At 46.8% G+C, this 15710-nt stretch overlaps 1 protein-coding gene across 1 annotated transcript; it reads left to right on the top strand.

The window, feature by feature from the left end:
* The first annotated feature begins 1875 nt into the window (after nucleotides 1-1875).
* LOC139833278 (uncharacterized) lies at nucleotides 1876-8500 on the top strand. Its single transcript, XM_071823496.1, has 3 exons — nucleotides 1876-2278; nucleotides 7408-7610; nucleotides 8061-8500. Exons 1-3 carry the CDS (start codon nucleotides 1876-1878, stop codon nucleotides 8421-8423), a joined length of 969 nt encoding a protein of 322 aa, XP_071679597.1. The 3' UTR covers nucleotides 8424-8500.
* Nucleotides 8501-15710: the final 7210 nt, after the last annotated feature.

The raw sequence follows: 15710 nt of genomic DNA on the forward strand, positions 1-15710 counted from the left end.
AGCCATGAATGGCACGGAGCCAATGACCACTACAGCTACATTACAAGAGATGCAAGCGTATCAATATAGACTCGCCCGTGCCAGAAGGGAGAGAGAAAAAGAAAATAAAAAGTTATACTTGAGCAGAGAAAAGCTGCAGCCTCAGCATCGAGTAGGCGCAGAGCAAACCTGAGCCAACACTCAGGAACCTCGGGAGACAGTCACAGAGCAGCACACACAAGAGGAAGATCTCGGCTAGCAAATGTACCCGAGCATGAAAGGGAAAACTTGATACAAAACCTCAACATGTCCTTTATGTCGAAAGATACAAGAGGGCATATCATCCCCAAAACACCGGAGGCAGGCACATGCTTTCATACTAGCATCCAAGCCACCTTCAGGAGATCGAAGGGAAGCATTGTATAACATGGCCATGGCAGGAGTTGGAGTCATGGGAACAGCGATACAAGGAGAGAGTACACCGCAACCCGAGAGCGCACCAAGGCAAAATAATCTTCAACCCACTTCGGCAACACGAGATCCTCCTCGAGTTGGGGACCCAAGAGACATGGCGATACAAGCTCGAGTCGATAGAGCACGACAGGAGAGAAGAGAACATCGACAATCACCAAAAGTCGACGGAGAGGATATGTGCGGGCTCCCTTGTTTTACTCGACGAGTCCGTAAAACTCGGGTTCCTTCTGGGTTTAAGTTACCCGATAATTACAAAAAGTTCGATGGCTTGCAAGACCCAGAGGATTGGCTGGTAGATTACCTGGAAATAGTGAAGTTAACAGGCGAAACTCGAGCCACTGCAATGCAGAGCATCTAGGTTCACCTCAGCGGAGCTGCAAGATCGTGGATAAAGAAATTACCGGAAGGATCCATCGATAGCTGGGAGACTTTCGAGGACCTGTTTGTGAAAAACTCCCGCTCAACATGCAAGAAACCTACGTCAATAGATGTGTTGAGGGCCTGCAAACAGAAGTATGGTGAACCAATGAGGATGTACATCCAACGATGGAACATCATAAAAAATTCGGCAGAAAACATATCCGACGAAAGAGCAATCGACGCATTTGTCGCGGGGATCCGAAGAAGAGACTTAATCGAGGATTTGGGCAGATCCAGGCCAGGAACAATAGCAGATCTCATGGAAATAGCGAATCGTTGGGCGGATGGCGAAGATGTTGTTCATAATAAACGGCGCAGATCACCCGAGGAAGATCGCAAAAGAAACAACAACCAAAATAGGCGAGGATATTCTCGTCAGTTCTCAGATTACGATGGTCCCAACCAAGTGGCGGCTGGTTTCGAGAAAACAGTGGAGGAAATCATCGGGATGATTACCAGAGAGGTAACGAGCAGCGCAATGATCATCGAGACGCGCCAAGCTCCAACAGACAAAATAATCGGCCAAGGTTCCCAAGGCCATACAATATATCACCCAAAGATCTTCTGAACGGGCCATACCAGATGCACTTTTTCCTCGACAGTGACGGGAAAAGACAGTTAGGGCACCTACAGATGGACTGCCGAACATTCCTAGCTCTTCATAGATATGCGGAGCATACACATGCACAAGCAGCAAACAGGGAACCAAGGAGTGAGGTTCAGCTGCCACCACCACCTGCAATCACTAGTGAAAATCAACATCAGCTGCAATTGGCGGCAGCTCCAACAAACAACGGTCCTTATATTGACACAACAGGAGCAGTGTCGATGATTCAGAAAGGGAGACCCTCGAATAGGACACAAAAGGTAATTTCACGACAGGTATACATGGTAGAGAAGATGCCTCCACCAAAAATCGAGTACCTCAATTGGTTGGGATAGGACATCGGGTTTACTCAAGCGGATCACCCACCCCAAGTACGACAACCAGAACAAGCAGCCATGATTTTACCGACAGTGATCGCAGGATTCGAGGTCTCGCGTATATTCATAGATGGAGGGAGCAACTTGAACCTCATATACGCAGACACCTTGAGGAAGATGGATATCTCTCTGGCAAATCTGACACCAACAGACACGCGCTTTCATGGCATCACACCAGAGAAGCCGAATTATCCTTTGGGAAATATAAACCTCGACGTGCAATTTGGAACTCGAGAAAACAACAGAAGGAAGAAGTTGGAGTTTGAGGTTATCGACTTTCCATCACAGTATCACGCTATATTGGGTCAACCCGCGTATGCTAGATTCATGGTTGTACTTCATTACGCATACTTGTTATGGAGGATTCCTGGTCCCAGAGGCCCAATCACGGTTAAGGGAAGTTTTGCTCCAACAGACAAATGTGACAAGGACTTTCATAAACTTTCCGAAACCTTCGGGATGCAGGCTGAGTATGAAGCCTCCAGGTTCACCACCAACTACGACGTGCTGCCCGATGGAGGAAGGCCACTCAAGGAGAAAACCTTCGACACCTCCAAGAACTCCAAGGAAGTGCAGATTCACCCGACGGATCCCAAGAAAACGATAGCTATCGCAACAAATATGAATAGCGCATAGGAAAGCGCGCTCGTCGAGTTCCTCCGTGAGCGCTGGGAAATCTTCGCATGGTGTCCAGCTGACATGCCAGGATTACCCAGGGAACTCGCCGGGCACCCCTTAATCTAGATCCAAGAGCAAGGCCAATTCGACAACCTTTGCGGCGTTTCTCTGAGCCAAACCGCAAAGCTATGCTATCGGAGACTAATCGACTTCGAGAAGCAAACTTTATCAAGGAGCTACATACAGAGGCCACATAGGTCGCTAACCTAGTTCTGGTCCCGAAAAAAAACACGGATGTCCTTCGCATGTGCGTCGACTTCACGTGTCTCAATAAACATTGTCCAAAGGACCACTTTCACCTCCCGAGGGTCGATCAAGTTATCAACTCCATAGTGGGATACAAACATATTTCCTTCCTGGATGCATATTCTGGTTACAACCAGATCCGATTAAAACAAGAAGATGAACTCAAAACAGCTTTTATAACCCCTTATGGCGTGTTTTGTTATAGAATAATGCCCTTCGGGTTGAAAAACGTGGGAGCTACCTATCAAAGGATGATGCAGAAGTGTCTCGCAACACAAATTGGCAAGAACGTTCAAGTATACATCAACGACGTCTTCATAACAACAAAGCAAGGGTCATCTCTGATTGATGATCTTAGAGAAACTTTCGACAATATCGACAAATTTCGCCTCAAGATAAACCCGACGAAATGCTCCTTTGGTGTTCCTGCGGGAGAAATCCTGGTGTACTTGGTGTCAGCCATAGGAATCAAGGCAAATCCCGAGAAAATATAGGCCATCGTGACGATGAGAAAACCAACCAAGCTCAAGGAGATACAGCACTTGACGGGCCGTGTCGCAGCTTTGAGCAGTTTTGTCGCCAGACTAGGAGAAAAAGCGCTGCCCTTTTACGCACTCATCAAGCAAGGAGAAAAGTTCGAGTGGAACGAAGAAGCAAACAAAGCTTTTGAGCATCTCAAGCGCACAATTTCGACACCCCCAGTATTGGTGGCTCCGAAAGAAAAGGAACCCCTCCTGCTATACATCGCAGCCACACCTCAGGTGGTCAGCACAGTCCTCGTGGTGGAACGAGAAGAAGAAGGGAAGATTCACGGAGTTCAGCGGCCAGTATACTTCATCAGCGAGGTGCTATCACCATCCAAGCAATGTTACCCGCATTATTAGAAACTTGCATATGGAGTATTTACAACAGCAAGAAAGCTACGGCACTATTTTTCGGCACACCCAATAATAGTAGTCAATGAGGCACCTCTCTCGAATATCCTAAACAATACAGAAGCCACGAGACGTGTCTCCCTTTGGGGAATTGAGCTCTCCCCTCGGGAAATCACGTATGAAAAAAGAAAGCTGATGGAGTCGCAGATTCTGCCAGACTTTGTCGCAGAATGGATGGAACTGCAAAATATGGGACCCCCAGATTTATCGAGTACCTGGCACATGAACTTTGATGGGTCCAAGAGATAGGAAGGAGTTGGAGCAAGCGTGATGCTTGTTTCACCCCAAGGCGACAAAATGAAATATATATTACGAATGATGTTCCCCAACACGTCCAATAATGAGGCATAATATGAAGCCATCATACACGGGATGAAGATGGAAAAGACATGTGGCACAACTTGATTAAAAATCTTCGGTGACTCGCAGATGGTGGCTCAGCGGGTGATGAACAAGTGTGATGCATTCAACGACAACATGATAGCCTAAAGAGAGGTGTACAATGAACTCGAGAAACTCTTTGATGGTTGCGAAGTCAATCAGATCAATAGGCTTAGCAACGATGAAGCCAACGTTTTGGCAAACATCGGCTCACAATGTTTGCCGATACCACCTGGCGTAGGAGGAGATAAGTGAGAGGTCAACCAAGGCGAAGAAAGCACCAAAGAAACCGAAGAAAAAAATAAAAGGCCAAGGAAGGCTCGGGGGCTCCAACAACTCAAGAAACAAATGCATCGGAAGATGAAGAGGAACCTGAAGAGGTTATGATGATACAAGTTCCATGGATGCAGGTTTACGTGGCATACATCACAACGAAAGAGATACTCGAAGATCCGGTCGAAGCACAACAAGTTATCCGACGATCTAAGGCGTTCACTGTGGAAAAGGGAGAATTATACAAAAGGGGCATCTCAGGAGTACTGCATAGGTGCATCACACCCGAAGAAGGGCAAGTTATATTAAAGGGATTTCTATTTTCGTGCCCCTGGCTCCTTAGTTGTGCTCAGTTTCCCCAGCCCCTTAGTTTTTCCTCAGTTTTCCCCAAAACCTTGTCTGAAACCCGCAGAAGGAGCTCGGACGGAAGGAATCCCGTTTAGTTGACGTTGGTTGGTGCTGGCAAGTGGGGCCGCTGTTGGTGCCCCGCAGTGGACACGTCTTCACTTATCCGGATCATCGTGGGACCCACAACTTGTCCACGTTAAGTGCGCCGGACCCACAGCTTACCCAGGTGACCGTTGCAAAATGGAAGCCCGAGCCAGCCCCGCGCCCGTGCCCGTGCCATTGCTTCCCCTTTCTTTCCCCGCGCCCCATTGTTCTTCTTCTCCGCCAGCGGCAGCCCTTCTCCGGCAGGCGGGTGATGTCTAGTTTCTCTTCGACCTCCCGTTCTTCATGGCCGCAGTATGGACCCGTGCCTTTGACAAGATGCCCCGACCGCCCACGCCAGAGCCTCTCAAGCGGTCGATCTGTAAGACGGACGAGAACGGCAACCGTGGACGTGAGTTCCTTGCATGCGAGAGCTTGCCATATAGAGAGGGGGATAAGGTTAGATCTCGCTCCAATTTCTCTGTTTTCTCTCGATTTTCTTGCTATTCCCTCGAATTTGGGATTTAGGGTTCCCGTTGTTGTTTTCAGATCCTGAAGAAATGCAGGCATTTCGAGTGGATCGATGTGTACGTTCAGAGGCTTCAATTGCAGGAATCAATTGGTGCTATTGGGGAGCGCAATTTGGGAGGGGGGGGGGACTTGCTGTAGAGAATGCGGCGGAGAGAGGAGCCGTTCCGATTATGCCTAATGCTCCCAATGTAGGACTGGTGGAAGTGAAGGGAGAACTGAAGAAAATGAACAAGCAGTTAAGGCAGCTGATCGAGTTGAAGAAGCAAGCTAATCTGATGGCTGGTTGTTTTTTCTATTGTATAATTGCGATCGGATTCTTATCATTGCTCACCAGGCGCTAGAAGTTGTTACAAGGGATACCTTGTTACAAATTCATTATTCAGTTACATGTACTTGTACTCCCTCTGGTTCAAAATAATTGTCCAAAAATAGATGCATCTAGACATGTTTTACTGTCTAGATACATCCATTTTTAGGCAATTATTTTGAACCGGAGGGAGTAGTTGTTTTCATAGTTAGTGTGTGCATTCACCGAAATTACCAACTATATTGGAATGCTTTATGTATGCCTCATGTTTATACAAGGGATTCTTATCATTGCTCACCGAACTATATTAGTGTGTGCCGTTTCAAATTACCGAAACTATATGCCAAAACTATATCCCCTAAAAGAAAAAGGAAAGCAAAAGATAGTTGATAATTGTTAGAGGGGTGACAATAATGCATTCACCGAAATCCGCAAATATGTATGCCTCATGTTTATACCGAAATTATACCACTTTTGGGCCGTTTCAAATTACCGAAACAATATGCCAAAACTATATCCCCTAAAAGAAAAAGGAAAGCGAAAGATAGTTGATAATTGTTAGAGGGGCCGAAATCCGCAAATATGTATGCCTCATGTTTATACCAAAATTATACCACTTTTGGGCCGTTTCAAATTACTAAAACTATATGCCAAAACTATATCCCCTAAAAGAAAAAGGAAACCGAAAGATAGTTGATAATTGTTAGAGGGGTGACAATAATGCATCCACCGACAGAGAGAGAGAGGGGTGGCCACGAAGAGAGAGAGAGAGAGGGGTGGCCACGAAGAGACAGGGAGGGGTGTACTGCCCGTTAGATCAGTTGATCAACAGTTCGTGGAGTCGATCCGTATGACAACGGCTCAACCAATCAGGATAAGTTTGGGCTTCTGGGAGCATTTGTGACAGAACTTGAGGGCAAAACTGAGTAGTACTAACAATCCAAGGGCACATAAATAGTAAATAGACTAAGGGATTCAAACAAAAAGAATTACAAAATGAAAAATGCGTGTTTTGTACAATATAATTCATATTGGGCTACATCAAATTATTTGCAATTCAAATATACATGAGTGTGACAATTATGGCATCATTTAGACAAACTATGTTTTTGGGGAAGATGTTTTGCAAAGGGGTTTGAGTGGAAAACCATGCATCTTCATAGCTACACTAGTGATTCTGAGAAGTGGCAATTTGTGGTAAAACTTGATTTATATATGTTTGTTAAGGTTTTCTTGGTGGCAGGTTGCGTAGGAAGACTCCATGAGTAGGTGCCGCTATGTTTTTATTTTTTTGAATTTTTTTGCGCATGAAATGCCTCAATTAGATATGTTAATCTCATTTGTTGACTCTATGTTGACTAGCTACTTGAGGGTAAAACTGAGTATATTGCACTTGCCAGTCTAAGTACTCGAGGGGAAAACTGAGTACAGATAAAATTTCTGTATAAGGCCCGAGGTTATAACTGAGTACACCAAACGTCCCAGGGTTAGACTCGTGTCGCGGTGCACGCTGCAGCCGTGCATAGCGGGCGCGTGTTGCGGTACATGCCACCTTCGTCTTTATAGAGCCCTTTTCCTCTCCCTCGACGCACGTTCTCACTGCAACCGCCTCTCCTGTCCCATCATCTTCTCCACAACCGAAGAAAAAACCCCGAAGAAAACCGCCGGCGATGGAGAAGAATGAGATGCCCATTGTCGGTGCATCAGCCGCCGGCGCATCGGCCGCTGCCCCCGTCCAGGCCCCTGTCGCTGCTTCCAACGTAGCAGCAGGCGCATCAGCCGCCGGCGCATCGGCCGCTGCCCCCGTCCAGGCCCCTGTCGCTGCTTCCAACGTAGCAGCCGGCGCATCAGCCGCCGGCGCATCGGCCGCCGCCACCGTCCAGGCCCCCGTCGCTTGGGACCCGTACGAACCAGTGCCGTACGACGCGCCGGAGAACCCCTACGACACCAGCATCGTCGACGATGAGCCGGAGGTAACCCTTTGCTCCCTTGTTCTTATCCCATTTCAATCCTTTTGTGTTAGATCTAGCGTTATTAGGGTTCGTCTGTTCCTAGTTCAATCCATTTGTGTTAGATCTAGCGTTATTAGGGTGCGTCTGTTCCTAGTTCAATCCTTTTGTGTTAGATCTTGCGTTATTAGTGCTTGTGATTTGCTTTTGTTTAAGATTTGTGCCGATGATGATGAATATTTGGGCACAAATTGATTCAGGGTTTGGTCAGTAAACAATTGGTGTGTTCAAATTTGGTGTGCATGATCTTTGGTTTACTCACTCAAATCCTGGATATAAGTGTGTCCAATGTAACTGAGGCTACCTCTTTTTTTCGAGCCCATATTATCATGCATGATCTTTGTTCACTCTCTGTTCCATCATCGTTGCAATTGACTCCGTGTTTTTTGCACGATCTTTGGTGCTACGAGACAGGTGCAGAGCAGCGACGTCGACAGCGACGATGAGTCCTTCCACACCAAGACTCGTCACGTCCTCAGGAGGCTGCATTCCGGCCATTACGATGGCCCCTTTGCTCGAGGCATTTACAAGTGCCCCTTCTGCAACAGGAAGCTCCGCGCCACCGACTTCAACTGCCTGGTGAACCATGCTAAATCCATTGTCAGATGCGGCGCTAGAGTTGGAACGACGGTGAACGTGCATGCATTCATGGCCAAACACAAAGCACTTGGGATTCACCTGCGCAACCTCCAGGCGAGTCACAGGCGCAACCTGGAGGCGTTGAACATGCCTACTGCACTCTCTGTATGTGACTGCTCTATCTGTAGAGCAGCTTAAATTCATGTAAAATGTAGCTTATGTTGTAGGGTTCTATCGGTACTACTGTTGGATCTGTCGTGAATATATCTATGCTATGTTGGCTGCTGTATGCAGCTTATCCTATATTTTTTCTGGATTTGTGCCCTAGATTTCCTACCTGATTGGGTAAAAACGAAGGCATAAAGAAATAAATGTCGTTAAAAAACAGAAGGAGAAGCCGCTCTAGATTTGCTACCAATTTGGGCTATCAAATATGAATGAGATCGAGCGAGAGAGAGGAAAAAGGTACATTGAAAACTGCTAATCTGGGCGAAAGAGACAGAAACCACTCGTGCCCACGTCCCGGACCCACACGGCTCCACACGCTACGGCCGCACACGCTACAGCCACACAAACATGGTCTCGTCTTGTCCCACGCGGTTCTTTCCTACCAGCCCCACACGATGCGGCCCCACAAACGACACGACCCCACTCGTCAGCACGTAACGGCCAACTTAATGGACCCCTTCCGTCCGAGCTCCTTCTGCGTGTTTCAGACAAGGTCTTGGGGAAAACTGAGGAAAAACTAAGGAGCTGGGGAAAACTGAGCACAACTAAGGACCCGAGGGCACGAAAATAGAAATCCCTATATTAAAAGATATACATGAGGGAGTATGCGGCCACCACGCAAGCAGTCGAGCAATAGCAGCCAAAGCTTTTCCAGCAGGATTTTATTGGTTGACAACAGTCGAAGATGCCAACGATATAGTACGCACGTGCAATGCGTGTCAGAGATTTGCAGCTAAACCTCATTCACCGGCAGCAGAGCTGATGCCAATACCATTGGTGTGGACTTTCGCGCAATGGGGGTTCGATATGGTGGGGAAATTACACAAATCCTGGACAGGAGGACACATGTATTTACTTGTAGCTATCGACAAATTTACAAAGTGGATGGAGGCAGCACCAGTAACTTCAGCAGACGCAACATCAACGGTCAACTTCATCAAGGGGATAGTTTTTTGGTTTGGCGTCCCTAACAACGTAGTTACAGACAATGGTAACAATTTTATCTCTCGAGAATTCAAGGAGTATTACGCAGAAGTAGGCATCAAACTACATTTTGCATCGGTGGCACACCCGCAAACTAATGGCCAAGTCGAGAAAGCAAACGGTGTCATCTGCAATGGCATCAACAAGCGGCTGCTAACTCCATTGGAAAAAGTGCTGCACAATTGGATTGATGAGTTACCCCACGTGTTATGGAGCATCCGAACAACACCCAACACAACAACCCAAGAAACTCCGTTCTTCTTGGTCCATGGAGCTGAGGTGGTACTCTCGATAGAAATAGAGCATAATTCTCCAAGAGTCATAGAATATGACGAATAAACTTCAAGAAAGGCACTGGAAGATGATGTCGACACACTCGATGAAGCAAGGGATGAAGTATTGTCAAGAGTAACCACGTACCAGTAGAACCTCAAGAATTATCACAGTCGATGTTTGCGACCCAGGTCCTTCCAAGTTGGCGACCTAGTTCTTCGGCTCACGCAGGATAGCCATGAAAAATTTGAGTCTCCATGGATAGGGCCATACATCGTCACTGAAGTAATTTCAGGATGAGCATACAGATTGAAGGACAAGAAAACAGGGAAGGACGAGCCAAACCCATGGAACGTGGCGCAACTTCGGCGGTTCTACGCTTAGAAAACAATATAGTCGAATTTGTAAACATACATTGTACTGAAGAGCTCGCAAGTTTTCAGACGCACTCTTTTCCTTTCAGGGCACCGAGTGGGGCTAGAAGGGTTTTAATGTGGCGGGCTTGCGATGCTGCAATATAATAAAAATATTGATGGTATATATTTTTCGCAAGGCTCGGGGGCTCTTACCTGCAGAATTCACAAAATATATTCGACTCTCGAAATATAGCTCAGAATTACTCGCCCTGGTTAAAAAACCCCGCGATTAATAAAACATAGATACGTCAACGAGGACACTCTGGGGCTGGGAGATAACAAAACATACAAACTTGCTTTGACTATACATGAGTCTCGCAATATAATGTTTACAATACATATGACCCGCAATATACAAACTTTACACTTTGGCTCAAATCAAGCACAATAGAAGGAAAATAAGATGAACATCTATAATAAATCATCTATGGAGATTCTTTCACCCTCAGCAGGAGTATCTAGGGCATCCGCATAGTGATATTCTTGGAAGAAAGCAGCATCTACCCTTAGAAGCTCTTCAATCATCTTCTAAGCAATGGGTGTCACCGCATCGTTAAGTTTGTCGACGTTTTTTTCTCCTCTGCCTTAATTTGGAATGGCAGACGTCGATAACTTTGTTCAGATCTAGTTTCGAGTGACAAATTTTCAACCAGATCAAAGCAAACCTGGCGCCATCCATCAGCTGAGCCTTCACAAAGTCATGGATTTGACGTATGCTCTTGAACTTTTTCATCAAATCAGGAAGATTTGCAGGTTGAGGATTCCGAGGAAACATAGCGTTGTACACCATGGCCAATGTACTAGTGCAGAAGTCAAGAAAATCTTGGACCTGGGCTGAGCGGTCTTGGAATCGCACAATTTGGCGAGTGCGGTCAACATCAGCCCAGAAGTCAATGTCGTTCTGTTGGGAGAGTCGAAGAAGAATCTCAACTCGTGCATCAACGCGTTGTTCCTCGGCAGTGGTGTCCAGAAATGAACCTATATGCAGCAAAGGAAATGAAAAGGGGTAAGAAGAAATACGAGGAATTACAGGGGAAAGAAAGGAGGAGAAGCGTTACACACCCTCCATATCCTGACTTGCTTCAGTTATAAGGTTTAGCATACAATCTTCACGTGTGCTAGCCCGCAAAGCATCAGCTACCGTAGATTCCTTCAACTTTAAGGCTTCTTGCACTTATCGAAGAGCAGTTTTTTCATGCTCCGAGGATTTGCGGGATTGGTCCATAATGGTGATAGCTTGCTTTTTCATAGCTTGGAGTTGTTGTCGAAGTTCGGTAAGCTCTTGTTGAATTGACTCAGCACACGAAGAATCGTCCAAGGAAACATCAGCAGGTGTTCTCGTAGAGCGAGATACGGTGGCTGAAGCATCAGAATGTCTAGCAGCCCAGTTATAAAAAATCAACTGGAAGAAAGAAATTTCGACATCAATAATTCGGCAAGGATCAGTTTTTCATTCATAATGGAGATATTTACATAAGCGAGTTCCCTTACAAAAGTTGACTCCTAGTGAGTCAATATGGATAGTCGCAGATAAGAAAGGAAGCGACAACTACAAAAGAAAAAAAAACATTGGGATAGGTTGGTTTACTTAACCTCCATCCTGGTAGTGCTAGTGGATGCAGCAGGCTTCGGGCTAAAGAAGGCGAGGATTTTCTTCGAGTGGGGCTTGGCAGCCTTCACCAAAGTTTTCCACTTTTCTTTGTTTATCTCTTTGGGGCTACCAGCCTTCGCCCAGTCGATGTCTTTCTGGCTGTCGGCTACCAGGGCGATGGTTCCCTCAACTCCAACCTTCAAGTTGTCCTGCCGATAAACAAGGGCAGGATCTTCCTTATCCAAGAAGCGTTGAACGAGCTCAGAGAAAATCTCTAGTTGAGTCTCCATAGGGAAGAAGTGGGGGAAGAGCCGTTTAAACGCGGCACGAGCACTGGAAATATTGGTGCGTGCCAAATCGCCATTTAGCTCCAGGATTGGAAGGGTGTTGAGAAGACGACCCTCGACACCTTCATGCAAAGTAAATTCTTCACCCATTTTCCCTACCGGAATAAAGAATGGTTTCATTAACATTCAGAGACAAAAGCAAGATACACATGAAGAGGCAGGTGCAAGGAAAAGCTTACTAAGGAGTCTTCAATTCTGGGTGTCGAACCAATCTATTATGGCGTTTTCACGCTTGATTTGCTGAGAAATCTTGTCGCTCAAAGCATTCTCAGCAATTTGGAGCCTTTGGCGAAGATCTCCAACAGTAGCAGCGTCTTTCTCAGTTTTTTCGCGACCCTTCTCGCTTCGCTCAATCTTAGCTGCAAGCGCGTCAGCACGTTCTTCGGCTCGGCGGAGAGACTCTGAAAATAAAGTTAAAGGGCGAAGACCCAGCATCAGAAAACAAAGACATGTGTTAGGCGAGAAAAGTAAGTCATTAAAACCGAGGCGGGTTTTACCTCTCAAATCGTCGGCTTCGTCACGGAACGCAATAAATTGGGTTCCAAGGTTGATGAGATGCTTCATCAGAGGTTGTACAGAGTGAACGTCAGGAAGCAATGTCAGAAGAAACAAAACTCATCAAATGATCCAAGACACTAGTGGCAAGAGAAAAATAGATGAGTAATAAAAAATAGCGAATCAAAGAAAAAGAAATCTTACATCGTCTAATGGAGTCGAGGAACTGCATGCAACAATATCATGACTATCGCCAGCCCCAATCCTTGCTTTCTTCGACAAGGGGGCTCGGGGGATGGCTACAGGAGTCGACGTCTCCACGTTCTGACGGGGAGGAGGCAAAGATTATGGAGCGTAACTGCGTTCTTCAGAAAGAACCAAGGTATTGGACATGCTCATGGGAGCCGTACCATGAACCGCGGGTCCTTCCTTTTCTTCCTCTTCGGAGCTGTCAATATAGAAAAATGAACATCCTGAAGAAAAAAGAAGTTAGGCAAAAATATAAGCGTAGATTTACTCACGAGATAATGGCGCCAACGTCATTGTAGGGGTCGAAGGCAACCTCCTCTTCAGGCGAAGTTTCCTCGGCAGCCGATTCAGTAGGCTTGGAGGTGCCGGAATCTTCGACATCATCTCTTTTCCTCTTGCGCCCAGGAGAAACTAAGAGAGGAGGAGAAATGGAGCGGTCAGAGTCAGAACGTTCTGACCTAGTTTCTTTTTTGGAGGACACCGCAGATTTTTGAGATCCCGCGACTTCACTCTCAGGACGAGAGATTTCTTGTGAGTCGTCGGTGACAATAGCTCGCTCATCTACCTATCCACCTTCAGAAAGGGGGGAGAGAAGAAATAATTTGGTGGCCCTATACAATGCAAAAGCAAGACAAAGGTGATTATACAAGGAAAACAAAAAGTAGTCGACAAAAATAGTTAAGCAAGTCGAAGGACAGCTACTTACTTTGGGAAGAGCGTGGGAGGCGCTATATGTCTCCACGCGGCAGGAGGAAGGAACCTCGTGTTTCTTACTCAAGGAGGAAAAACGTCGGATGAGCCTCTCCAAGTCTTTCACAGGGAGGTCCTTGGACAAGCGATCAACATCTTTCTCGCCAGAATACGCCCAAAGGGGGTTTATGCGAGCCTACAGTGGCTGCACCCTGATCCTAAGGAAGTAAGCAGTTATCTGAACACCCGATAGTTCCTATCCATTGGTGTTCTGGAGCTGGTGGATGCGCTTCATCAGAGCCTCAGTAGCCGTCCTTTCTTCGGCAGTGGCTTCTGCATCCCAAGATCGGCGCCTGAGGATTTCTTCAGCAACATCAAATGGGGCGATGCCATACTCCTGGGAGTCGACGTACTCATCCTGGATGTACAACCATCTTTTGCGCCACCCTTGGACGGAGTCGGGGAATTTGACGTCAAAATAGTCAACATCGGGTCGGACGCAGATGCAAACGCCGCCCACATTGTAGACGACGTTGCGGGAGTTGTTGCGCCGGAGGTAGAAAATACGCTTCCATAGGCCCCAATGAGGATGGGTGCCGAGGAAGCACTCGCACAAAGTGATAAAAATAGAGATGTGGAGGATGGAGTTCGGGTTCAGCTGGTGTAGCCGGATCCCGTAAACAAAGAGAAGACCACGAAGGAATTCGTGGATAGGGGTGGAGAGGCCGCGAATGAGGTGGTCAATAAAAGCTACCCGATATCCGATTAGAGGACACGTGAAGCTCTCGTCGCCGGGGAAGATCAACGAGTCCCGCTTCTTCAGCAGGCCAAGTTTCTTGAGCATCCTCTGGTCCTGGTTGGAGATCTTGGAGCGCTCCCATCCAGAGATCTCAGCCTTGTCCATCGGAGCGTTGGTGCCCGGAGTTATGTGCTTCGTCAGCTTCGTGCGCGGTGGCATGGGGGAGTGCTTTGGTGGAGCAGCGGAGCGAAAGAGAGCGAGGGCTCGAAGAGCTCAAAGGAACATCAATGGCGGAAGCAGAGGGAGGAAGAAGATGTGCGGCGCAGCAAAGGGAAAAAAGGTAGAAGGTGCAGTGGCATTATAGCGAGGAGCCGATCCGTCGCGCCGTTGGATGAAAAGTAAATGCATCTTAAACCTTACGCGTGTCCACAAGGGTACATCAGTCTTTTCAGCGTGAAGTTACTGGGCAGGAGTTACTGCGCGCGTGCCGGAAATTACGGAGGATGTGTCCCCCCCACTTGTGCAACGTGTCAATGGTGCAGAATCTCGGGCCCACGTTTCAGTGAAGTGATAGGAACAGTGGTTTCCCAAGGAAGTAATCGTGGCTATCGTCAGCACTGATGTCACTCCAAAGAAAACTTTGAGTGCTTCTATCAAATATAGCGATAGGAAAATCTCGAGTGTTCCGACAGAGAAACTTCGGGAGCCCATGATCAAATACAAGCATTTGTTCATATGCTCGGGGGCTACTCTTATCAGAAGTATTGTTTATACTTATGATAAGAGGACAAGGTGGCGAAGGACAAGATAAAGTTGGTACAAAATAGCAAAGGTTGAGCCTACAATCTAGTGCAAACACTTTGTTGTAGCCTCGGGGGCTATTCCCATCGGGAGCGCTGGTCGCGCACCCGATAAAATGAAAAAGAGATGGAACAACAAGTAAAATAGAGAGAGAGAGAGAGAGAGAGAGAGAGAATATGAAAGGGAAGTCGACAAAACAGTGACAAGACAATATAAGTTGAGCCTACAACCAAGTACAAGCACTTCGTTGTAACTTCGGGGGCTACTCCCATCGGGAGCGCTGGTCGCGCACCCGATGAAATATAAACTTCATCGTAGATTTTCGAGTTATACATAACTCTTTATGTACTCCCATCGGGAGGTCAAGATATTATGTCATCATATGAATCGAGTAAATATACCATTCCATCAGCCGAAAAGGCACTCGACAATATATTCTCAAAGCGCGCCCGTCGCGATAAAATCTCTGAATGCCGTAATCTTTTATAAAGGTAAGTCCCCGGGATCCATCCTGCGCGGCGTGGTATCGCACCCGAATTCGCTCTACTACTTTATCCGTGTCAACAGACGTGAAGAAAATCCTAACGGACGCGTTAGGTACTCGATAAAATTCAACTGGAATTTGGCATACGGTAAGACCTTAAGCGGCACATGTTGAATTAAACTAGTATC

Source organism: Lolium perenne, chromosome 1 (assembly GCF_019359855.2).
Source record: "Lolium perenne isolate Kyuss_39 chromosome 1, Kyuss_2.0, whole genome shotgun sequence".
Taxonomy (NCBI): domain Eukaryota; kingdom Viridiplantae; phylum Streptophyta; class Magnoliopsida; order Poales; family Poaceae; genus Lolium; species Lolium perenne.